At 38.0% G+C, this 27,892-nt stretch overlaps 1 protein-coding gene across 3 annotated transcripts in view; it reads left to right on the forward strand.

Moving 5' to 3' along the window:
* LOC134747835 (venom protease-like) overlaps positions 1 to 27,892 on the forward strand; it is a 45,878-nt gene that overhangs the window by 13,868 nt on the left and 4,118 nt on the right. Inside the window, exons 2-6 of one of the 3 annotated variants that reach the window (XM_063682591.1) lie at positions 15,560 to 15,819; positions 15,997 to 16,894; positions 20,628 to 20,785; positions 21,664 to 21,883; positions 24,342 to 24,483. In XM_063682591.1, the coding sequence (XP_063538661.1) occupies positions 15,560 to 15,819; positions 15,997 to 16,894; positions 20,628 to 20,785; positions 21,664 to 21,883; positions 24,342 to 24,483 (1,678 nt within the window). Of the gene's footprint in view, positions 1 to 15,559; positions 16,895 to 20,627; positions 20,786 to 21,663; positions 21,884 to 24,341; positions 24,484 to 27,892 lie in introns of all 3 variants that reach the window. The other 2 variants (XM_063682521.1, XM_063682645.1) reach the window with 2 other exon arrangements.

A 27,892-nucleotide genomic window follows, 5' to 3' on the forward strand; every position in this document is an offset into this window, starting at 1 on the left:
GTTTGACTTTAAGACAGGTGTCGACTTAACTTTCATGGTCATTTTTGATTTTACTGATTTATTGTGTTGGTTTTTGTGACGGCCAACATTTAAATTTCACTTTTAAATTTTAAGATATCTGAATAATATTGCAATAAAATATAAAATTACTCTGAGGGTTGATTTGATTTTTTATGAAAGTACCAACTATAAGGGAGTTTTATATGACCTATATATTTGTCCTAGCTATTGCCCGCGACTTCGTCTGCGTCCTGCATGGTACGATGATGATGATTAATAAAAACTGTCCTTTATCCTTCCACGGGCCTCATAGTATCTCCAAATTTTATCTAAATCGGTTCAGCGGTTTTAGCGTGAAGAAGTAACAAAGAATACAGACAGACATTTATAATATTAGTAGGGATATTCATTGTAAATATTGTAATATTATAATAACAAAACTTCCGTGAGTCACAGACATATTAACTATATTAATAACGGGTCACTCACGTATTTTAAGTCGAAAAACCGTCAACGCAAGCTCCTGATGGAGCGGTACGGAGCTCCTCGGTACGGAGTGAGACATGTCGAGCGTTTTTCGACTTAAAATATGTGAGTGACCCGTTATTAATATACTATACTTAAATACTTATTTCCTCTGTACCTACTCTCAGATTATTGCATTGCATTGAACTGTTATCTTAACTATAACTTTAGTTTAGTTTAATTATAATTCAATTTGTTACTTTCTGTACCTACATAATTAACTATTATTGTATTGGTTGTACCCTTAACTTGCTGCTGGAAGAGCGGGGTCTCCTGTCACAAGTATTGCAATACTTACTAGGAGGTCCCAACCCTTTCTCAAATTGTAACACAATGATTGTGACCAATAAACGATTTTTCATTTTTTATTTTTTTATTTTTTCATTAATATATTTAATATTGTAATATTATGTTTCCAATGTCTTATGCCTTTGTTTTATATGTAAATACTCGATCCAGATAATGTTATATCCTGATTCGCAATTCTGTATCGTAATTTGATGAGTTCAGCTAAATCAGCTGATCGCATCAGATTATACATGTAAATGGAATGGAATTTATGGAATTCAATCATTATAAATTACTGTTCAAAATAGTTTACCATGAAATCCAATTGACGTATTACTGTACAGTACTTTAAATTGTATTGTACGATTCTAATTTAAAAAAAAACCGGCCAAGTGCGAGTCGGACTCGCGCACCGATGGTTCCGTACTTTTTAGTATTTGTTATTATAGCGGCAACAGAAATACATCATCTGTGAAAATTTCAACTGTCTAGCTATCACGGTTCACGAGATACAGCCTGGTGACAGACAGACAGACGGACAGCGGAGTCTTAGTAATAGGGTCCCGTTTTTACCCTTTGGGTACGGAACCCTAAAAACATATCACACGAGTAAACAGACATAAACTACTGTTAAAATACTGCGTACTATAATTATACTGTGGCTCAAGCGCGTAAGCGTTCTTTCAGATTACTTAATTATAACCTGATAATTTCGCTACGATTAATAATAACTGTCTTATTACAATTCAATAAGATTTACATTGCAATAACCTGCTAAATAAAATAGCGTGACGTATTGAGTCTAAACTACGTAATAACAGTAAGAATTGATTAATCATTTTTAAATTAGATTATCTAAAATTGTTTCTATTGAAACAATAGTATCATATCGTTTCGTTACATAGCTTTTTTGAAAACTAACATACATTTAGGTATGTTTACAAAGTTGAAGTTGTTTATTTCAAAATACGAAGTTTTACGAGAACACAGCAGTTCGTATATTTAAAAAAAAACTTTAAAAAAAAAGGCAGTTTATAAACAAATGATAAACCACAATCACAACTCCCTCGCCTCACTCATACAATAGACAATCGGCTCACATTCAATTCAAATAAAGAATGCGGTTACGCAAAGATGCGTTCGAAAACAGCGCTTTTTTCAGTCTGTTCTCTCCATTCATATCTTCGGCCTCGAGATCGATCGATTCTGGTGTAATCGCCGATCAGTTTATAATAAAAAAAAAAAAACAGTGCAGACTTTTCTTGGTCTAACTCTATATATATAATAATGCGCTGCTACTGTAATATTAACAATATAAAATTATAAAACGGTAACTAACTATTATAGGCCAACCCGTTAACTGAGGTGGGTGGTGGGAACATGGTGGGAAGATATTATTGTCAGCTACGGACTGGTCGAAGGCTTAGCTGCATCCTGCATGGAGCTGATTTACATTAAGATAAATAATAAAAATTACCTAAGTACTTTTTTATCCAATACAATCTTAAAATAATATTTACATTTGAAAACAGCGAGCGAAAACCGCGTACGGTTTATCTGCAGCCATTGTCGCTCGCACCTAAATTATGTATATCGGTGTTGTTTTACTTGTTTGGTATTTATTACATTTTATTTCATTGTAAATAAATAAATAATAAATAAATATTATAGGACATTCTCACACAGATTGACTAAGTCCCACGGTAAGCCCAAGGAGGCTTGTGTTATGGGTACTCAGACATCAGACAACGATATACATAATATATAAATACTTAAATACATAGAAAACACCCATGACTCAGGAACAAGAATCTGTGCTCATCACACAAATAAATGCCCTTACCGGGATTCGAACCCAGGACCATCGGCTTCACAGGCAGGGTCACTACCCACTAGGCCAGACCGGTCGTCAAAGTTGTTTAGTATAATTAAGATGTTAAAATTTAATAGGTAAATCTAGGCTAATCATTAAAATAAAATAGAATTCATGATCATGTTATCAGTTCCTTACGAAATATAATTCATTTATTTAACAGCATGATAATGGCGGATATTTTAAAATTAAGTCTGTCAAAATTAGTATGTATAATTACTTTGTTTTCTGTATTGCCATTGATGCACGACGACTATACGACTTAAATGTGACTTAATGCAATATATGGCAATTTTTTCTGTAGGAAACTTTGACAACGAGTTGAGATTACGTTAAATAAATCATAGTAACTTTCTTTAATTCATTGTTTTTTCATGCCATCAAACGCCTCCAGACTCCACACTCATAAGTAAGTACTTATTTAATTAAGTATGCCTTACTTACTGCTTACTGCTAGCCTTTCTCCGCAGACGTCTTATCTGGTTGCCCTTGGCATAGGCCTCTCCCATATTCCTCCACGAGTCCCTGTCCAGAGCCTGTCTTCTCCAGAAGGCTCCAGCCACCTGCCTGCCTAACTATTCGTAACTTTCGTAAGATGTAATTGGACTTATTAAATTAGAAAGTAATGTAACTAGAGTACCAATTGTAATTAAGAACTTCTTGGCTATCATATCGCCCACTAAAAATCGTAAAATTATGAACTCCATAAATAATTATTGCACGCTGCGGTGATAATGTCGGATGAGGCCAACTTGTTTTTAGTTCGTCTCGTCTCGTCTTGAATTTTCATGAGTGCAATATTTATCGTGTTGACGCCATTAAGCCGAGGCGGTGGCTGGCTTTGCGCCCTTTCCATATTCCCTTTATTTATGTCACAAAAAAGATATACCTTTATTGGGCCCGTTGTTTTTTTTCAGTTTAATTCTTGAGTTAATGATAGAGTCAAATGACCGACCGTAAGAAACCGCGGGAATTTCAGCGATGCCCGCGCGCTTTTAAAGACATTTTTTTGGGCGCGCTCGGCCGACGGCGGTTTTCGGTTTTTTGCGTGGACCCAATGAAAACCGTAATGGCATTTTATCGTGCATAAGAGCGGGTGGAATCATTAATTATTTATAATAAGCGCTAGCCATCGTCGACATATTTATTTCGCTACCAAAATGATATATTTCGATGGGGTTTACTACTTTTGTAGTGTTTTTCCGGCACGTCTGGATGTTTATATTATTATGTGCTTTTATTTTTAGTCTGCTAGTTTTTTTACCTCTAGCTCGTTATTTCGATGAAGATATCTCCAGCATGCTTGCACATGGCCGTCGAAGATATAAATCAACGACATAAGTAGGTATAACCTGTGGTATAACATTGCGGTTCTTGTCATTACAATGCAAGAAAAACTGTTTTATACCATCATACATATTTGCATTATTTTTACTTTTTTAACTTCAATTACTCTGGGCGATCGTTGTCGACTCTAAAAAACACCTTACATTTATTTTTATTCCATAGCATCTCGCATGTGTTTCCTGCATACAGCCAGTATTTTTAAAAAGAAAACAGGAAGTGCTTCCGAGGCCGTACATCAAGAATATAGCGCACATTTTCTTAAACTATGTATAATATAAGTAGGTTTATTATGATATTATGCTGAGGTTGTGTAAAAATTGGCGCGAATCTCCATAATATGTAGATTACACATGTTGCGGCTTAAGAAGTAGTTTTTGTAAGAGAATATGCATTTAAGGGGGATTTAATTATGTGCATGTTTCATTTTATATTGCATTTCGGCTGTAAAAAGGTGGTTGTGTATGGCATGCCGGTGCCAAAAGAAAAATCCAGTTTCCATCATACATATCCGGTTCGAAAACTCGCACTGCATTACGGGATTTACAGATATTATTAAAAACAGAAATGTATTTTATGCGAATAACTTTTCTAGGTAAGCAGGTAACTGAATGAACATTTCGAATCAAAATTATGTAAGGTTTTTCTGACGGTAATTTAAAATTTTGTATTTGCGTAGTGGTCTAAGATTGTGGGTACAGACCTCGGTCGTGCCGTGTAGAGCAGAAAAAGTTGTTTTCATAAAATAAAAAATATGAAAGAAAAATGATGGTCAGCAGGATCCTTATCAAACACAGACTATAGGTTATTTATACTCGTCAAATTTCAACATGTCTTTACCTACTTTTTGCTACTTAGGTATCTATGTAAGACTAAGAAACCAAGATAAATGAGTACCTATAAGCAAATACGCGCTTTTTGGAATGTATCTATGATATTATCTGATCTCATACCCTTTCAAGGAACTTAATAGTACTTAGCTCGTGCTCGACTTAATTATGTCACAGTTATGTTATGTTTTTTGCATTCTTAAGGGTCTTTTTATACTTACGGACTGTTAATGGGTGGTTTATGCAAAAATATACTTAAATACGGTGCTGTATGACGTGCCTAAAAAGGCTTCATCGCGGCAGCATATACGGAAAGTAGGGTTTTCTTTCAAAATTGCAGGGACTTCAAAAACTCTTCTCTTCTCTTCACTTGATGTTTTTTTTGTGTTGTGTTATTTTCAGTTTTAATGTTGGAATTGTATGAGTTGTATGTCTTTCCTGTACGGTACAAGGCTGTTCCAGACAGTTTGGGGTTTGGGAGACGTGCGCAGATCCGAAGCCAACGCATAGTACCCTTTAAGTACTGTATAGAATATACATCCTTAGTAGTATATCTAACTAGTATAAAATCTTAGAAGAAGGAAAAGCGTAGTTAATTAAGATTATGGCTTTCAATATGTTCAGAATCGATATATGTAAGAAAAAAAAAAGATATATGTAGTCATTTACTTATATAAATTATTAAAAAATAATATAGGTATTAGAGTACTAAACATTTAAGCGCCTGAAAAGGGCATTTTGACTCTACATACATCCTACAGGCTGTCTCAGAAAGCGACTATATAAGGAAATGACTGAAACCTTCAGTAGGTAGGTATTTACCTTTTTCGTAAGGATTCAAATCATGAATTAATACATACTGTTGACGCATCTTGTATCTTCGAAATAACCAAAATCCCTGGGTGCTGTGTGATGCGGCAAATTTGAAAAATGTAGGCGCGAAGGATCCGTATCCCATACAAATTTTGAATGTTGCGCTTTTTTTCTGACAAAGTTGGCTTGCCAGAGTATTATCTTCGTTTTACGGTGGTAATTTAGGATATCCTGTAGCTGGTGTAAGTACCTTACATAAGTTTACGAAAAGCAAAACATGGCCAGATGGGGACTGCTCCGTAGCCCCTCAACTCAATGTACCTGCGGCACAGCAACGCAAACAATGGCACATCTACTGGTGTGCCCCGCATGCCCACATCCATGGAGACTATATAAAGGAGCCAAATCTCTATGTATGAAAAGTGTCCATTAAAAAACAGTAATTAGGCGGCGCCACCATACACCGAAATACTACCAAAAACAACCTACGTAATTTGGTCGGGTTATTTGTTGCCTTATATGGTTCATGTTATACTCATGTCCCAGAGCCTAACTAGCGCCACCGGAGAGATTAGGAACTATTATTTAAAGCTGAAAGCGGTCACTTTTGCAACAATTCTGCCATAAGAGATTGGCATCCTTTCTATACCATCCATACCCACATCACTGCTCGGAGCTGGATCTGAGAGACGCGACAGCCAGGGCTGTCAATACCGCTGCCTACTGGGCATCGATCGTATGAAAAGGAACCTCGATACGAAAAGAAGAAGAAGATAAGTTTACGAGAGTTAAATACGCCGTTATATAACATAAATACACATAGCATTCTATGTATTATATGTCACATTCTAAAACCAGTTTACATTACTAGATTTCCCAAGACGGCCAGTTTTTGCGGCGCACAATGAGAGCGCAGTTTTTCCGCGTTTTCCACGGTTTTTCCGACCACAGACAACATAGTGGCGGGTTTTTGTTTTTTGTCGCAGCAGGGACTGGTTTTGATCCACGACGGGATGGATTATTGCATTTTTATGTATAAAAACGGTGAGCAAGATAAATTAGGATTATGTGTTTCGTCTATCTTTGCAGCTTCATGATAATACAGTAGAGACTATCTATAGATAAAATAGAGCCTTTTTTTTTAAATCCTTGTTTAAAGAGCTTTGTCACTTTTGTGACGATGTCGCTCTGTGCGTATACAAAAATGTGACTATCTTCTATTTAGTCCAAGCGCAACAAGTTTGTATAAACATTTTGCATCCTCAGATAGTGGATGCCCCAAAATTTGGTTGCAACCCCCAACTTCAAATAAGGTTAATACGTTCATATCCTTTCTCTCACTTTCGTTTCGGACACACTCCATGATGACATGGTATGCATCCTCCAAAATGTCACATTCGTCACAGTTTGGCGACGGCACCTTTTTCATTAGATACGCAAATTTATTTAATGGGATGTGTCCGGAACGTAGTCTAAATGCTAAAACTAGTTCGCGTCGACCCATGGACGAGTCCTCAAACCATGGATTCCTTAGAAGTTGTGGCTGGATAGATAAATTAGGATTATGTGTTTCGTCTATCTTTGCAGCTTCATAATAATACAGCAGAGACTATCTATAGATAAAATAGAGCCTTATTACATAAAGAAAACGAGTGGTTAGGCAACATTATTTTGTTAATATGCTACAAAGCATCTACAAAGATGATTCTATATTTGATTAATGTTAAATAAAATATTTCAAAGCTAATGAGTTTTTCTTCTTGGGATAATTTTATTAAGTGTTTGTAATGTATGTATTTAGGTATATTTGGATGTTTGTATAGGTACCTTTTTCTATAGTCCTGCTGCTGAATAACTTGACATAAGATTCGTCTCCATTAGAAGTGACTTATATCATAATTTAGGTAATCGATTAAGGCTGTTCCGTCGGTTTGCCGCTGTCACTGTCACATTTCGTAAGAAAGAACGGGAAAGATCATGCGCGCCAACTGTCAATTTTCATCGAATTTTGTCGATATTTGTTTATTTTAAAAACGATACCTTACAATATTGAAATTCGAAAGCTATGAAATTACTATTTAAGTTAAGATTGTTTTTTCTTCTTTTTTTGTTTATAGTATCACATAATAAACAACCGAGTAAAGTTTGATTAAAAGTCCGAGTTAGAGGTTACTTTGGGAATTAATTGTATCGAGCGAAGTGTCATAATTCGTGTATCGAAAGCTATGTTATTAAAGATAATATAGTCAAGAACGACATATATTTTTTCCACGTCTACGAATATCAACGTCTCTTAGAAAAACATGATCATGTAAGGAGATTTTTCGCCTTCTGGCTCAGGGAACCGCCTAATTAACATATTTTTGTTATTTTTAAGTAGCGAAGTAATAATTAAAACAAACAGCATATAAGATTAAACTCATCGTTAAAATTAGATGTATACATGTATATAAACGTATGACAAAGTTGACAAACCAACGATCAAGACTGCTGCATCCATCGTGAAAGCATTAAGCCCGAGGGAGCACGCAAAAAGCGCGCCAAGACAAAGCGGCAGAAAAACGCAAATTACCGGTGTGCGGCTTCGATTCCCAGCGTCTGACTTTTCGTAGAATCCACTTTTTATCAAGTGGAAAAAGTTATATTTTCTTAATGAGGGGAAGGAATTTTTATTAACTTAGACGGCGTGTCGCCTACAAACGTACCTAGTATATACTGTATGTTATAATGTATCCGAATAACCTACGGACTAACTTTTTGCACCAACTTTTTCCAATTGTTTTATTTTTATTTTTATTGTAAACTGATCGGCGATTGATTATCAAAAATTATACATATTGTGACATATTAAGATATTTTGAATAAACAAGAACAGAATTGACATAATTATAATGCGAATAATAGTAATTAGATTAATTTTATTTGTTAGCTATTTATTAGCCGACAAAATAATTGTAATCATTAATAGTTATACACAATTGTACACTCAATATTGTACTGTACCTACCTCGACATGTAACAATTGTTATTAATAAATATATTTCATTTCATTTCCAACTTCAACAGACCAAAGTTAGGTAGTGACATTATAAAACTTCATATTTTCATAGAAATTTGACATTAAAGATGACATTGGCACACTAGTGGCAGATCTTAGGTCCACCACCTTGCATTTTTGAGACAAAGCAAACCGTTTGGAACAGTTGTTTCTGGGGGTGATCTGAGCTGATTTAGCCCGGTTGCCACGAGGTCCCCCCCAGCAGGTGGGCAGGGGAGGGGGGGAAAAAGTGGCTCCGGCGCGCCTCACTCTAAGCTTTATATCTGCATACATCTAGCAAATATATCAAGTTTGGTGTCTTTTTCGTATAATTCGAGGATGAAGAATTCATTTCTGTGACTAAATTTTCACTCACCCATACAAAAAATACGAGAAATTCAAAATTCAAAAATTTTCTATACACTTTTTTTTTCGAAAATCCTCTACAAAATTAAAACTATGGCGATTTTCTCTAGAAAAAAAATACCTGTGAATAGCCCAGTTATCCTTCTATATAAAATAGTAAACTTGTCAAACATTTTTCTTTTATAACTCTGTTAAAAAAATGTTTTGTGTCGCGCGGCGTACCCGCGTTGTAAGAGCGGTATGCAGCTTTTAGGATTTTTAAGTATGTTTAGATGATTTCTGATGAGTTGTTATTCTTCTGTTCGTAGATTACATTAATAAATTACTTCTGGACGTGATATATATACAAATATATAAATAAAGACTGGGAAAACTTTACTATTAACTAGCTTTTGCCCGCGACTTCGTCTGCGTGGAGTTTGTAATTTGGGTAGCTTATTTTTTATCCAATATGCTTTTTATCGATTTCCCATACAAACATCCACCTCCCTTTTCACCCCGTTAAAGGATAATTTCTGATATAAAAACCACCCCGGGACTCAAACTATATCAAATTTCAACTAAATCGGTCCAGCGGTTTAAGCCTGAAGAGGTAACAGATAGACAGACAGACAGACAGACACACTTTCGCATATATAATACTAGTTCTTGCCCGCGACTTTTATCCAATCTCCTTTTTATTGATTCCCCATATAAACCTCCACCCCCCTTTTCACCCCCTTAAGGGGTGAGTTCTGAGATAAAAACTATCCTATGTCCTTCCCCGAGACTCAAACTATCTCTACACCGAATTTCAAGTAAATCGGTTCAGCGGTTTAAGCGTGAAGAGGTAACAGACAGACAGAAAGACACACTTTCGCATTTAAAATATTAGTATGGATGTGATAAAATTAACATAGTTAGATGTTTGACAAAAAATGCGGGTTGAAATAAGATATATATTGTTCGCAATTGCCACTACATGCACATAAATATGTCAGTGCATTTTAGTTTTTTTTAACGCAGTTGCACCTCCCTGTGCATTTTGTTTTGCAGCGGCAACGAATAAGCTCTAAACAAGCAACAGCCGCCGCAGGTAGGCTTGTCCATATGGGCTCCCAATAACCTGTTGCTGAGGGGCTATAATATGTCCCCAAACATAGCCTCCTTGGTATACTGCACGGAGAATAATGTTTACTTAGCGCATCTTCCGTTGGAGGCAGATTCTCTAACTGGAGATTTCTTCGGCACTCATTTACACTCGTACTTGTACCTGATCAGAAATCAGTAACAAAATGCATAGTGTTAAAATAAGTCTAGGGTTGACACCTCGCGTAATTCAAATTTGTTCAGACTTAATATTGTAAGACTTACTTGAGTTACTTGTCATATAAGACAATAAGAAATTTTTCCAATATTGGCAACGCCTGCTTTATATTGCCTTGTTTGCCAAATTTAAATCCCTTCGTTACAGCAGGATATGCGCTCCAAGCTTGAAATATGCTTTTTGTCCCCTTTCCACACAAAAAAGAAATAGTGTCGCAACCTGAAAAGGCGTGGAAGAATGGCAAGACTTCTGTCCTTTCTGGTCCTGTAAAATAAATTATATATCTATGCGTTACAAATAAAATCATATATTTAAAGAAAGTTTGCAGCACGTGACCAGTTGCCCTCGTACAGGAAGCAGACACGCACATGATGGTCCATTATGTGGCTGATGCTGTAGCCACAGGTCACACAAAAATTATGCTACGCACAGTGGATACTGATGTTGTTGTTCTCGCAGTTGCATGTATATCACAATTGCCGGAGCTCCAGGAGTTATGGGTACATATTGGCACAGGAAAGAATGGCCAGTTCCTCTCGTGCCATGCTATTGCATCTTCATTAGGTAAATTTTGTAGTTCCTCCATTAATTGTAAATAAAATAAATATGTCACCGCAGTACGAGACAGGTCATCTGGGCAATTGGTTACGTGCTGCAAACTTTCTTTAAATATATGATTTTATTTGTAACGCATAGATATATAATTTATTTCACAGGACCAGAAAATACAGTAGTCTTGGCATTCTTCCACGCCTTTTCAGGTTGCGACACTGTTTCTTTTTTGTGTAGAAAGGTGAAAAAAAGCGTATTTCAAGCTTGGAGGGCATATTCTGCTGTTACAGAGGGATTTAAATACGACAAACAAGGCAATACTGAGCAGGCGTTGCCAAATTTTGCCAACATTGGAAAAATTTGTTATGGTCTTGTATCACAAGTAAGAGTCTTACATTTTTAAGTCTGGACAGATTTGAATTACGAGGTGTGAATTTATTCCTAGACAGTATTTTAACACTATGCATTTTGTTACTGATTTCAGATCAGGTACAGTACAAGTACGAGGTACGAGTGTAAATGAGTGCCGAAGAGTACTTTATACAATAAGAAATCTCCAGTTAGAGCAGGGTTTTTTAATGTGGGGTCCACGGACCCCTTAGGGGTTCGTAGCATGTTTATCAGGGGTCCGCAGTAAGTCAAATATCTACTGTAAACATACTTATTAGGAAATGTTGTAATAAACTTGACGAGACCTAAGTGTAATGAAACTTATAATAAAAGTAAATTTTAAAATATAAATAAGGGTTTTTATTATTTTTCTAAAATATATTTTAACCGGGGTCCGTGGAATTGTTTAAATTGTGAAAATGGTCCGTGACAGCAAAAAGTTTAAGAAACCGTGAGTTAGAGAATCTGCCTCCAACAGAAGATGCCCTACGTAAACATATTCTCCGTGCAGTTTACCAAGGAGGAGTTTGGGGAGGAGGTTTGGGGACAGATTATATTCTCTCAGCAACAGCTACCATGCCCTGCTGACTGGGGCTGGTCCAAACAAAATGGTTATTGGGAGCCCATATGGACAAGCCGACCTGCGGCGGCTGCTACTTGTTTGGAGATTATTCGTTGCCGCTGCAAAACAAATGAGCAAGGAGGTGCAACTGCGTTAAAAAAACTAAAATGTACGGACCTATGTGCATATAGTGACAATTGCGAACAATAGATATCTAATTTTAACCCGCATTTTTGTCAAACATCTAACTATGTTAATTTTATCACATTTATAAAAACTACTGGCAAATTTATAAAATGTAGGCGCGAAGGGATATCGTCCCATATAAAATTTGAATTTCGCGCCTTTTTCTGCTGACATGATTTGCTTGACCAACTATATATCACATCCAGAAGTAATTTATTAATGTAATCTACAACCAGAAGAATAACAACTTATCAGAAATCATCTAAACATACTTAAAAATCCTAAAAGCTGCATACCGCTCTTACAACACGGGTACGCCGCGCGACACAAAACATTTTTTTAACAGAGTTATAAAAGAAAAATGTTTGACAAGTTTACTATTTTATATAGAAGGATAACTGGGCTATTCACAGGTATTTTTTTTCTAGAGCAAATCGCCATAGTTTTAATTTTGTAGAGGATTTTCGAAAAAAAAAGTGTAAAGAAAATTTTTGAATTTTGAATTTCTCGTATTTTTTGTATGGGTGAGTGAAAATTTAGTCACAGAAATGAATTCGTCATCCTCGAATTATACGAAAAAGACACCAAACTTGATATATTTGCTAGATGTATGCAGATATAAAGCTTAGAGTGGGGCGCGCCGGAGGCACTTTTCCCCCCCCTCCCCTGCCCACCTGCTGGGGGGAACCTCGTGGCAACCGGGCTAAATCAGCTCAGATCACCCCCAGGAACACCTGTTCCAAGCGGTTTGCTTTGTCTCAAAAATGCAAGGTCCCCTTAGAAAACGGGATCTAAGATCTCTAGCTATTGATAGGCAGGTAATATTATTTTCACATCACCAATTCGAAAAAAGGGCTTTTTCTTCCCTGCTAGGAGGGATCAGTGGCACTTTTCTTCCCTGCTAGGAGGGATCAAAGCAACACTTTTCTGTTCTAGGACACGATTTTTACATTTTTTTGCGTATTATTTTTTTAGCTTAAATAATATTTTTTCCCCTCACTAGCTCGGAAAGTTGTCTTTTATCCTTTAAAACAAGCGGGGAAAAACGCATTTTATCCACTAGTGGGGAAAGTAATTTGACCTTGGATGGAGCGTGTTTGAGTAGCTTGACAGATAACAAAACGCTCATAATAATGATTCGTTTGATATTAATTATCATTAAACAAATGGTTTGAGAATCTATATAATAAAAAATACCAAATTTAGCTTTATTTAATGATTTTATGTCATAAACCTTAAAGTTCCATAAGAAACGTTTGTTTTTTAATAACGATGTTAAATATAATTCTAAACGCACAAGTTGAGTCGATGCAATTTCAAAACGCATCATTGACATTTCATACGTCAGAAATGTCAACATTGTCAACACAATTTTTACTTAAAAACTTCTCACGTAAAAATACAGAATTTCCAGAGTTTTTTGTTACAATATCGTAAAAAAATGAGTGATTTCAGTGATGAAGATGATCTAACGCCTGTGGATGTTGCACTTTCCTCGCTATAGTGAGGTGAAAAGTTTTGTGTTACACACGGGTGCAAATGTATTTTACTTCTCGTGTTTCAATTCCACACTCGCGGGTAAAATACAACTTTGCACCCTTGTATAACAAATAACTATTAAACATTATGATTACCTCATAGGTGATGTGAAAAGCAATATGTGTCACATGGTAGCAAAATTATTTCCATCTTGGGCGTAAAACACTTAAATCCCTCACTACGCTAAGGATTCTACTTTAGAATCCCTCGCTACTAGGGATTCTATTATAGAATCCTTCGCTTCGTTTAGGATTCAATGTACGCCCTCGCCGTAAATACGTCGTTTTGCTCCCTTGTGACACAATCTACTATTTTATGTCAGACTAGTTCAAACATCAGTCATAGTGTGTATACAAGCATTTGAGGAAAATACCGGTATCTACGCGAACGTCTGTGCAATTATGATCCGGTAGTAGGTACTCGAACCAGCGCAAAAAATACCATCAAAAAACCCATGCGATGTGCTGTTTGTTCTTTTAGTCAAATAAATGTTACCGAGATTTCGCTAAATATTGCCTGCCTAGAAACCAGATATTATTAGTTGCTTTGTAACCGCAAAAAGCATACAAATACCACCAACGCCATAATAAAAACTAGGTACAGTCGAAGGCAAAAATATCGATCCGGACAAATGGCTCAAAAATATGTGAACACGACTTTATTGTCTAAGGTGATATTTTTAGTTGTTTTGTTACCGCGAAAAAACATAGAAACACCAGCAACGCCATAAAAAACGAGGTACAGTCGAAAGTAAAAATATCGATCCGGACAAATGGCTCAAAAATATGTGAACACGACTTTATTGTCTAAGGTGATATTTTTAGTTGTTTTCTTACCGCAAAAAAACATACAAACACCACCAACGCCATAATAAAAACTAGGTACAGTCGAAGGCAAAAATATCGATACGGACAAATGGCTCAAAAATATGTGAACACGACTTTATTGTCTAAGGTGATATTTTTAGTTGTTTTCTTACCGCAAAAAAACATACAAACACCACCAACGCCATAAGAAAAACGAGGTACAGTCGAAGGCAAAAATATGGATCCGGATGGCTCAAAAATATGTGAACACGACTTTATTGTCTAAGGTGTACGAGCGTACACATATTTTTGAAACTTTGGAAAGTATATATATTTATGCCCTTGACTGTAGGTAGATACTCAAAACTTATAACATGAACCTAAACTGACCTTGATAGATGACAAAAGGTGATAAAGTAGATATTCCAATATTTTTTTGTACAAAAATTCATCTTATATGGAGGGTAAAAATTTCAGTGCGGTTGCGACGCCTAAAATATAGTTAAAAATTCAAAAAAAAATTAAATTTTTTTTAGTGGTAGATTTTACATTAAGCGGGGCACCCCCGCAGAAAAACATAACTTCGGCAAATAAAGACCTCCCTAATGAAAATAGAAGAGTTTGTTGGTCATTAATGATCCATTTTCACTATCTTCTTCGTCTTCTTTATCCTCGTAAGGCCCACCATACAAAGTTTCCCTATTTTTAATTTGAACCTTGTTGTATAGAAGATTAGGGTGAATTTCGTTTGTTTTAGAAAACAATGAAACAAAAGAAATGCTACTTAATTCAGTTAGTGTAAGGTTCAAATTAGATTGAAAGAGAGTGTTCATTGTAATGCACATTGGGCCCTACGAGGTTATGCCATTAACCCAAGCTGTGATATTCTTCATTTGTTTCAAAATTAGACACCTTAGACACAATATTAATTATTCTGTATTTCTTAAGTATTCAGTTGATTAATATTTCAAGATTATTCTCATTTTTAACCTGTTTTTTTTAATAAAAATCAATAATATCCTTGGTTATCTATTTAATATTTTTTCGTTGTTCTCTGTTCATTTACCTTTGAAGCGAATTTCATTATTTTGTAAAAAAGAAACCTCTTAATCATATCTAAAGTACCGAATTCTTATATCTAGGATTCTTCCCATCGCGAGACGACCGAGGGTTCAGTCAGAGCCTCTTAGACCCTTCCAGAATAAGGCACAGTATCCAAACTATTCTACACATCCAGCCCCAGAACCACAACAACAATCCGTATGGCTACACAGACGAATACGGCAGACCCATATCTGACTACAGCCGACCAAATTACGATTACGGCAGGCCAAATTACGAATACAGTAGACCTAATCAATTTGGGATACCTAACCAGAATCAGTTCTATAATCAAAATGGGGCCAACCAATATGGTTTCCAGAATCCAGGAAATCCAAACAATTTCCAATATCCGCAAAGTCAGAATGAATTCCAAAACACACCCCGCCCAATTGGGCTCAATACTCCACCTCCACAAAGTGAATATACAAATACCAATGGTAATAATGTCTTCCAGAATCCGTCAAGTCAAAATGAATTCCAAAATCCGCCAAGCCAGAATGGTTTCCCTGATTCCAGTCAGGTTGGATTTCCTACTACACCACCAAAGAACGAATTCCTTAATACCAATGAAAACGGGTTTGAAAATCGCCCAAGTCAAAATGAATTCCAAAATCCACCAAGCCAGAATAGTTTCCCTGATTCCAGTCAAGCTGGATTTCCTACAGCACCACCAAAGAATGAATTCCCTAATACCAATGAAAACGGCTTTCAAAATCCACCAAGCCAAAATGAATTCCAAAATCCGCCAAGCCAGAATGGTTTCCCTGATTCCAGTCAGGTTGGATTTCCTACAGCACCACCAAAGAACGAATTCCCTAATACCAATGCAAATGGCTTTCAAAATCCACCAAACCAAAATGAATTCCAAAATCCGCCAAGCCAGAATGGTTTCGCTGATTCCAGTCAAATTGGATTTCCTACAGCACCACCAAAGAAAGAATTCCCTAATACCAATGAAAATAGTTTTCAAAATCCACCAAGTCAAAATGGATTCCAAGACCAGCCAAGCCAAAATAGTTTTCAAAATGAACCCAACCTAGTTGGCTTTCCTGATAGAAGCAGCTTTCAAGATAATCCAAACAGCGATAATTCAGCATCAAAAGAAGCAAAACAAAATGAAAATACTCTCATTGTTATACCTGGGAACACAGTACCAAATGAAGATGGACCTAGTGACGCTGTAGCATTCCCTGATTCTCAGAAGGATAAAACTCCTGGATTTACTAAAGCTACAGAGCAAACTCCTAAAGTTACTGAAGAATCTTCGACTACTGAATCTACTACAGCGTCAGTAACAACGACATTGCCGCCATTGACTCCAGTGTCAGCGGACTCAAGAAACAATTTCAACTTTGGACCGAGCGGCATTTTCCGTAATGTTTTTTTTATTAAATGGGAAACTAACACTGGGTTATTGCATTTTCTAGGAGTGTTAAATCAAAATGAGTCAGTTACGGAAATCAGATATATCTATAGAGATATAGTTGGTCAAACCAAATTGGCAGTAAATAAGAACAAAAAAAAAACTATACTCATCCTTTTCTTTAGGGTGCTAGTACTAGTGTAAGATAAAGATAATATGATTCTCTCTGTCTATGTTTGAAATAAGACAGTCCTTTGACAAACTATAGCTAACAAGTAGGTTAAGTTTCTTAGATCAAATTTCGCTATCTGTTATACTTCCCTCGTTTTCCTTAGCTACAGACACATTTAGATTTAACACCCTGTTTAGCAGCATGACTCTTATTTATGCAGTATTTTAATCCTCTTGATCATATGGTACCATTGGAAAACTGTAATCCAGCTTTCATAATCATCATCTTTGGTTCTCTTTATCAAATTGAGTGGCTATTATGTCATGATTTCATTATTTAGAAACATTTCTTCGACGATTTTTACGACGCATCTTTTCTTGAATTCATATAACTAATTATACGTGCAATATTATATTACATATAGGTACCTACGTCCTACTTTAATAAAATTGAACGGACGCCTAAATATGGGTCAAACTTGAAACCATATGTCAAGGTATTTCCTGTGGACATACCCAAAAGTTGAGGGTTATAAAGGCTAATATTATATTTGGATAAGTATGATAAAATCATTACCTACATGCCCACTATTGGGCACAGGAGAGAAAACATTACAGTTCGGATAAACACACAAGTTTAATGTGTAAATATTATTATCAGTGATTGTTCTCTTATATGTATTACGAGTTATCTAAATGTTCAGTTTATTGTCAATCTGAGAACTATAATTAACAACAGCAATTACCTATTGTAACTTTGTAAGCCACTTACTTTAGAATAAAAAACACAGTTAAAAGTTTGGGAAAATTTAAAATAGAACTACATAATATGTATATGTCTCACGTCCTTATCTTACCTCGTAGGTAGTACAATATGCACGACAAGTTCAATTAAAGTAGGATGTATGTCGATGCGAGTTGACATTGACGACCGAGCGACCTCACGAGCCGTGGTCAAGGTTGCTACGTTACTCAATAACTTGTAAACTATGGATGGTACCTATAGAAAGGATCGCAATCTCTTATGGCAGAATTGTTGTAAAAGTGACCGCGTTAAGCTTTAAATAATAGTTCCTAATCTCTCCGGTGGCGCTAGTTAGGCTCTGGGACATGAGTATAACATGAACCATATAAGGCAACAAACAACCCGACCAAATTACGTAGGTTGTTTTTGGTAGTATTTCGGTGTATGGTGGCGCCGCCTAATTACTGTTTTTTGATGGACACTTTTCATACATAGAGATTTGGCTCCTTTATACAGTCTCCATGTTGTAAACATAATAAGTGTCGTTGACAGACTGGTCAGTCGTGATGGCTGGCCCCTTGCTCCATATCGAACAAGGGGGCTAGCCACCATGACAAACGCCAACCGAAAAAGAAAAATTATGACAAATGCTATGAGTCATGTGACTATTTCCCATTGTTTAATATTCGAATGGTGTTCTCTATAACGATCATGTCACTTGGGCTAGGCCTTTAAAATCGTTATTTGGTCAGAAAATTTGACCCCCGGGATTAAGACGGGAGGATGACTCACGTTAGACCGGGCCGTGTCCGGGCCGGAGCTTCCGGCGCTTCGTTTTCTATGGAAAGCACCACGTGATCACCTGTCATGTCATAGAAAAGTAAGCGCCGGAAGCTCCGGCCCGGACACGGCCCGGTCTAACGTGAGTCATCCTTTAAAAAGCAGAAACAGAGTGCAGACGCTCTTCACGTGTTTCTGTTTTATTCCAAACGCGATATGATATTAAGTTTATAACTTATAATTTAACATCGAACAAATACAATATGTTTAATCAGATTTGATACGCTTCTAAACATTCAGACAACCTTCGAAAAAACATTATTCTCAATAGTTATATTTTCTATAAAAAGGGACCTTATTGTCGATGGCGCTTACGCCATTATTAACGATGCTCCGATATAAATACAATGCCGCGCGACGCTGTGCGGCGTAAGTGCCATCGACAATAAGGTCCCTTTTCATAGAAAATGCCCCAATTATACTCCTAACCATTCGAAAAACTTCAATACAACAATCAAAATGAGCACCTACATCTAAAAAGTCTAATCTTACACGAGTTTTATAGCGACTTAATCGTAACATTTTGGACGGCATTGTCATCAATTTGAGTCCATGATATGATAACGCTTAAAATATTTAAATGTCGTCGAATAAAAACCTGCCAAACAAGGTGAACAAGTGTGACTTGAGCCAAATTACTTCGTTTTAGGTCCTACGATTTGACTGTTTAATCATTTGCAGTTATTAAAACTGAACGTAGCCACCAGGGAGCCTTGCCAAAATGATTATCATCGACAAAAGCCAAACGAAAATAAAAAAAACCGGCCAAGTGCGAGTCGGACTCGCGCACGAAGGGTTCCGTACCAATACGGAAAAAAACAGCAAAAAAATCACGTTTGTTGTATGGGAGCCCCATTTAAATATTTATATTATTCTGTTTTTAGTATTTGTTGTTATAGCGGCAACAGAAATATATCATCTGTGAAAATGTCAACTGTCTAGCTATCACGGTTCATGAGATACAGCCTGGTTACAGACAGACAGACGGACAGCGGAGTCTTAGTAATAGGGTCCCGTTTTTACCCTTTGGGTACGGAACCCTAAAAATCGGGACGACAGATGCTACGAAATGTCTGTGTATTTTGATGCATTATTTACGTATCAATTGGCGTTTTCTATCAGAGATCGTCATCTTGACTAGACCCCCTGTAATGTAGTATTTCGTATTCCCGCTCTGGCTATATAGATTTTCAATTTTTAATTTATGTTTAGATACTTCACTTGACGTAAAGCATCTAAAATTATTAAGTACCTTAACTACCTATAATATTATTACTTTGGATAAAGTGGCGGTTAAGCATTAACTAATATGCGATGGCTGTTTAACCTTAAAGGATGACTCACGTTAGACCGGGCCGTGTCCGAGCCGGAGCTTCCGGCGCTTACTTTTCTATGACATGACAGGTGATCACGTGATGCTATCCATAGAAAACGAAGCGTCGGAAGCTCTGACCCGGACACGGCCCGGTCTAACGTGAATCATCCTTAACCCGAAGGTATAATACGTGCATGCATGGGTCAAAGCTTGGGTTTAACTTAAATTAAATAGATTACGTTACTTTTATAAACTTAAGCGATCCATAACAATTATAAAACACACTTTATTTTGAGTCCCAAACTCGCGAAAGATTCTCTTCAAGTAATTTCTACTTAGAATCGTAGTACTTAAAAAAGTCCAAGATGTAAATAACTTTTTACCTCATCAGTGAGAACGTAGTGAGAACATAAACAAACATACATATAACATTTAAAACCTTCGCGCTTTGAACAGATATTAAATTACATTTATAATCGGGTCTATCGCGAATTTATTTTGTTACCTTTATTTACCGACGTTTCGACAGGTTTCACTGGTCATACACACACACCATACATACATAGTCGCCGTACATAGTATTAAAAACAACTTTACAATTACATGATAGATGAAAAGTAGCTATTACTTACTGTTAGCAGGCAATAGCTAAACACTTTATTTTACTTGCAGAGGAAACCTGTACTACCGTAGAAAATGAGGTGGGCAGCTGTATCTCGGTCACCGATTGCCAACCCTACCTGAAACTGATTCAGGAGTCGAGGAGCAACCCTAACGCGTTGCGGCTGTTGCGACAAGCACACTGTGGCTTCCAAGGAAATAATCCCAAGGTAAAATCGCTAATGTCAAATTAAAACGAAAGCCGCGTCCACTTAGGTAAGGCTTAATGAACAGCAATCTTAAATCATTAGTAATAAGTACCGATTATTTTATCTAGAAAGTGTAATTAAGTGATGGCACATATCTTGAGGTAGGTATGGGTCCCTGACTCTCCTGTCCATCGGTGTGGGTACTCTGGCGCAAGATAAGCCAGGGCCGCCGGAAGGAGTCACGGTAGAATCTCAGGCATCCGATGGCTCCTTCAACACGGTAAGACGGGTGACGCCGGAGTGACTTTTAGTGGGTATACCTCCTCTCCTCCTCTCTTTAGGAGAGGATGGCTGCAGGAGGGAGTCCCACATATCCCCCAATGGCTCCCCAGGCCGGGGGAATGCGTAACGCATTTTACCACTCTGTCACAAAAAAAAAGGTATAGGGAGGCGTCGTGGTTAGAATGCTAGCGATCACATGGCGCCTCCCGTCAACGGCAGGTGACGGAAACGCCGCAGGGGATGTTAGTGGGTATTCTCCTCCTCTCCCTCTGTCTAGCAGAGGGAGCCTTGGGAGAAGCGAGTCCCACATACCACCCCCCTCCTCAATGGGCTTCCCCAGCCCGGGGGAAGAGACGCCCGCGTATCATCTCGAAATTGTCCATAAAAGTCGTGGGAGACATATGGATACTACGTACTAACAAGTTTTGATGTTATTAATATCCGTCTTTTATATATTAAAACTCGTACCTAGTCTAGAACTAGGAGTGCGTATGCAATTCTATTTTTTTTCTGAGAATACTCAATTTATAGAAATAATTATCATTAAATCGACCGTGATCAGATATTTTATTGAACCCTAAATAGGAATGATGGTCTATGACATTTTTTTTCCGCAGGTCTGCTGCCCTCGCCCTGGCATCCCCACTGGTCTACCCCCCACTCTTCCCCACACCGAGCCTACTCCGGCGCCCACCCAGGCGACAGAGCCTACTCCAGGTCCGGAGCCTAAGGAGCTAGAGCCACAGCTTGAAGCCGGGTCGTTACCAGAGGCCCCGGTGTGCGGAGTCAGCAATGCGTCCTTCAGTAGGGTTGTTGGCGGCATACCTGCTAAGTTGGGTAAGTTTGTGGTTGACCAATCCATACTCCATACTAATATTATAAATGCGAAAGTCTGTCTGTCTGTCTGTCTGTCTGTCTGTCTGTGTGTTACCTCTTCACGCTTAAACCGCTGAACCGATTTAGTGGAAATTTGGCATAGAGATAGTTTGAGTCCCGGGGAAGGACATAGGATAGTTTTTATCCCGAAAATCATCCCTTAAGAGGGTGAAAAGCGGGGTGGAATCATGGTGGAATTGAGATAATTAATGAGTTGCCTAATATTTGTGTGCATATTATGCTCAAATTGAATGATTGCTATAAGACTTTCTCCAGGCGCTATTCTTACTCTAGCTGGGGTCAGGGACCGGACAACCCTTTCCGCGATAAAACCCTTTCAATGGGCGACACTTGAACACGGCTAACACATTGTAAGACTTTCCCTTTTGAACTGCAAGCCCATTCATACCCTTACCTTTGACTAACCCTTACCGAAAAGCTAACCAAAAATAAGGCTAGCTCTTAATAAGGGTTACCCTTATCCTTAAGCGCTTTTTATAAAGGTTTCCCTTTGCGTGAACGAGACAGGATTAGTATATATCTACGGTAGTGTATGAAAAGGAAAGAAAATACGTGCCTAGTCAAAGAACGCCGCCGTCGCCGCCGACGATCGCTCGGATTCGAAGTAATGTGTGCTTTATGAACAAGGTAGATGACTTAAATTAGCACGCTTATATGCTAAAAGGGAAGCCCTTTATAAGGCTAACCCTTATAAGCAATATGCAAGGTGTTGGTGAGCGGATGATAAGGGTTTTGTAAGGGTATTTGGGCTACCGATTACTCAAATGTGGTAGTTTTATATAAGGGTTTTTAAAAGCAAAACAAAGGGTTTCGCCTGGCAAAGGGTATGGTGAGTTAAGCCTTATGAAATACCCTTATAAAACCCCGATAAGGGATAGCGGGCCGGTCCCTGGCTGGGGTTACTAAGTCCACGCAGACGAAGTCGCGGGCAAAAGCTAGTTGACCATAAACCTAAAGAACCTATAGAACTAATTAGAATCAGGCTTTAATATGGCCACAGTAGAATGTATTGAGACATCCTTCAGAAAGTTGGTAAGTTAATGGTGGGAGCTGGACGAGAAGTCGAAGGAACTAGAACAGCAGTTAGAAGCTGTGTCGTTACCAGAGGTGTGCGGAGTCAGCAATGCGTCCTTCAGTAAAGTTGTTAGAGGCATTCCTGCTAAGTTGGGTAAGTTTGTGGTTGACCAATTGACCATAAACCTGAAGAACCTATAGAACTAATCAGAATTAGGCTTTACTATGGCCTCGGTAGAGTGTATTGAGACATCCTTCAGAAAGTTGGTAAGTTAATGGTGGGAGATGGACGAGAAGTCGAAGGAACTAGAACCGCAGTTAGAAGCTGTGTCGTTACCAGAGGTGTGCTATCAGTAGAGTTGTTAGAGGCATTCCGGTAGGCCGAGCACATGATTGGCGCAGCAGTATCTCGCCGCGAGACAGACTACCCGTCTTTTACTAACTGTAAGAATTAAAGAAGGACGGGTAGTCTATGTCTCGGCGAGATACTCTAGCGCCAATCATCTGCTAGCCCGGCTGTTTAGTTGGGTAAGTAAAATGAAGATGAAGAGAATGTATAAAGAGGTGAAAAATCGACACATACCGCCATGACTCGGGTGGCCTAGTGGTTGAGGCATATGCCGCGAATGCAGAAGATGCTAGTTCAATCCTAGCCCTGGGCACTGGAGTCCTTGGTCACTCTTTTGTATATGACATCTATTTCAGTTTACTACATAGTCACAGGGTGGACACGCTATACATCAAAAATCACTTGCGTTTCTATGTGTGAACGGGACGTCTGTACACGCGGCATGCGTCATAGTGTAAGTTGTTTAAAAATAGTACTGAGCGGCCGGCAAACGGCCGTCAATCTGCTGTCGCGGGGCGAAGTAATTCGAGACAGGGTGGGGCGGTGCGTGGACGTTCTGTATGATAATACTATTACTTATTCTGTGACATATAGTTACAAGGTTTTATACACCGGGCCCCTGGTGTGGTTGGAACACTTATTATAACTCTTATTAACTCTTATTACCCAAATCTGCCGATGATCAGTTTTTAGAGTTCCGTACTCAAAGGGTAAAAACGGGACCCTATTACTAAGACTCCGCTGTCCGTCTGTCCGTCTGGCCGTCCGTCTGTCTGTCTGTCTGTCACCAGGCTGTATCTCATGAACCGTGATAGCTAGACAATTGAAATTTTCACAGATGATGTATTTCTGGTGCCGCTATAACAACGAATACTAAAAATAGAATAATAGGGCTCCCATACAATAAACGTGATTTTTTTGCTGTTTTTTTCCGTAATGGTACGGAACCCTTCGTGCGCGAGTCCGACCCCCACTTAGCCGGTTTTAATGTATGTTTTCTGACCATTGAGCACCTCGACACTTCTCTTGTTCCAGGTGACTTCCCCTGGATGGCGCTGCTGGGTTACAAGGAGCGGCGTGCCGGCGCCGGCGCACGCTGGCTCTGCGGAGGATCGCTCATATCTTCCCGCCACGTTCTAACTGCTGCCCATTGCATACACACCAGGGAAAATGATCTGTAAGTGTTTTTTAGGGTTCCGTACCCAAAGGGTAAAAACAGGACCCTATACCAAGACCGCCAGGGAAAATGATCTGTAAGTGTTTTTTAGGGTTCCGTACCCAAAGGGTAAAAACGGGACCCTATTACTAAGACCGCTGTCCGTCTGTCTGTCTGTCTGTCACCAGGCTGTAGCTCATAAACCGTGATAGCTAGACAGTTGAAATTTTAGCTGATGTATTTCTGTTGCCGCTACAACAACAAATACTAAAAAGTACGGAACCCTCGGTGGGCGAGCCCCACTCGCACTTGTCCGTATTTTTTTTGTGTATGTGGAGTGGTAAATAATACGACCCGCCTGATGGTATGCAATTAAAATGCAACATGGACTCTTGCAATTCTAGACGAGTCAAACCGCGTTTTAAAAACAAACTCTTTAAAAATACCTATAAATTAGGTATAGAATGGAGGAAAATGGACGCCATTATGAACATATAAATAATATATACCTAGTCCGAATGCTTTTCCCAAAAATATTATTTTTAAATTATAAAGACGTTAGTGAGGGAAATATACACCCTTTTGCTGGTATGGCTTTTTATATCGTACGAAGACGGAACCCCTCCATTAAGGATGACTCACGTTAGACCGGGCCGTGTCCGGGCCGGAGCTTCCGGCGCTTCGTTTTCTATGGAAAGCATCACGTGATCACCTGTCATGTCATAGAAAAGTAAGAGCCGGAAGCTCCGGCCCGGACACGTCCCGGTCTAACGTGAGTCATCCTTTATGCGCGGCCCGACGCGCACTTGGCAGGGTTTATTTTTCATTTTCGCTCAAATCGCTCAATACACATGTACAGGTAAAAAACGTGTGAATCATCATATAATTTATTACAGCATAATACCTACGTCACAAGCAGCTAATTCTTGTCTATTTTTAGGAATTTATATAAATATTAAATATACACATCACTTTATTATTAGAAGTATTTTCCACGGGTACTAAAGCGAAACTTATCAATTTGTTAAACATTCAACCTTGTGAACTAGCACCTAACGAATAATGTTGCTTGTCATTCGGAGTTCATCGCAGTGACTAATAAAATACGCAACTTTTGAAAAAAATTGCCGCGATTTCGTAATAAGCCTCATTAGCATGTAAACAGCTCCATTGTGTATTCACGGAGAATGAATCCAAATGCAAAAACTATGACTTATTGGCTTATTACTTTTCAACATGAACTTCTATGAACCTTCGACTGAAATATAAAGTTAGTTTGGTTTAAAAAAAACCTAAAACCGTAGGTAGGTTTGCGCGTTTGCATCGATAGAGTCGCGATGCTGTAGCGCGGTGGAAGGGACCATCACTTATTGTTTGACATAATTATTGAAAGTCATAATGTAATGATTGTCATATTATCATTAATCATAATTCTGAAACCGTTAACTTTTCAGGATTTTCCTCGGGTTATCCTATAGATAGGTTAGGTTAGGTTTGTTTTATGGCAATCCTGAAAAGTTACGCGTTTCTGAGAAAAACCAAATTATGACTAATGATAATATGGCAATCATGACTTTCAATAATTATGTCAAACAATAGAGACCCTGTAGCGCGTTAGTAGCGTATTGGCATCGCTTCTGTAGCGCGTTGCACGACTAACGCGCGTTAGTAGTGATTCTGTAGCGCGTTAGTAGCAATGCTGTAGCGTGGTGTGTAGCGTGTTACTAGCGATGCTGTAGCGCGTTGGCATCGCTTCTGTAGCGCGTTGGAAATGCGACTAGCACGCGGTAGTACCGATGCCATCGCGCGTTTCGAAAACGCGCGACAGCATCGCTACAAAAAGTCGCCGTGGGCGAGCGGCTGAACGGGCTGTAAAAAATTTGTATTATTGTCTAAAATTTTAGCAAAATTTACAATAAAATGTACAATATTACTTACTAATGATTACCACCGAAAAGAGAAGATATTTACGCGGTAGATGACAGGTGAACTGATATCTTAAAACTTTCAGGAAAAATGTAATGGAGACCAAGACAAAACAACCCATATTAGCAGATAGTTCACGTATTTATAGGATACTAACGACCCGCCCCGTCTTCGCACAGGTAGTTCAACAAATTTACACAAAACCTTTACAAATTATACATATAAACCTTCCTCTTGAATCACTCTATCTATTAAAATAAACCGCATCAAAATCCTATCCCTAGTTTTAAAGATCTAAGCATGCGGAGCGGATCAGAGCGGAAAGCGACATTGTTTTATAAGTGTGTAGTCATTGTTCAGTCAGTAATCTATAATAATAATAAAATTTTGCACTGCACGTATACAACAATTTACCTCACCATATGTTAGATATAAGTTGCAATTGTGATTGTATTACAAATCGTTTCTTCTGAAGGGCAAACGGAAGCAGTACGGTGGGTATAAATTACAACTTAAATACCAAATAAAAATCGTCATAAAGGAATTTTCCAGTTCCGTCAAATTATAAAATGTAATGATTCTAGTGATGAATGGCATTAAATGAGATACAGTAATTATGGTTCGCGTGAGATTGAATAATATCGAATGCATCAGTTTCATATAGATTTATTCAGAAAGGATAAACCGGAACTAATGTTGCTGTATGGGGTGCCCCTCGTACAGTCTTGAAATGATAGTAATCCGGAATAACTATTTATTGATAATGATACAGTTTAAGGCTAAGTGACGGAAAGCGCTGACGCGCGAAATGTTAATCCTTGTACGGACCGTACAGTTACATTAAATTTAATGAAGATAACATTAACGCGGTATGTTACTATTTATTAATCTGTGATGTTGTTAAGGGTTTGCCTCCCTTCATGGATTGTTTTGAATTAAGGGTAGCAAGCTTCTACATACAAATTTAGTTCCGCTCTCATTTTAAAACTGCTAGCTAGATTGCTCTGAAACTTTGTACTTACAATAGGATAAGGTATATCTATGTCTGTAATTAGTTTATGTAGCTTCAGATACCATAGTTAAAAGAATACATCGAATTTAAGTTTTTCATACGAAACTTGTTTTTGCTCTATTTCGTTTGGAGTGTGGAGCTATATAAACTAGTTACAGACCTAGATATACCTCATGTCATTGTATGTGCAAAGTTTCATTACAATCCAACACGTAGTTTTAAAATGAGAGCGGAACTACGTTTATATGGGAAGGTGCAATTCGGCCGAGCTTGCCGGGGACCGTGTTGAAATCTAGTCTAGCTTCTGTTGCAAAACCATAAAAGTACAACAATAAATAATATAATTTTATTGTCTCTCCAAGGCCCGTCGGCAGATTCTTCGACCGGTTTATATGTAAATACACGGTGCACACGGTTATTTGTTCGTATATGTTAAGTGGCTGGTTACGTAACAGAACCGACACACACACATCCATAAAGTACCAGCCTATG

Source organism: Cydia strobilella, chromosome 1 (assembly GCF_947568885.1).
Source record: "Cydia strobilella chromosome 1, ilCydStro3.1, whole genome shotgun sequence".
Taxonomy (NCBI): Eukaryota; Metazoa; Arthropoda; class Insecta; order Lepidoptera; family Tortricidae; genus Cydia; species Cydia strobilella.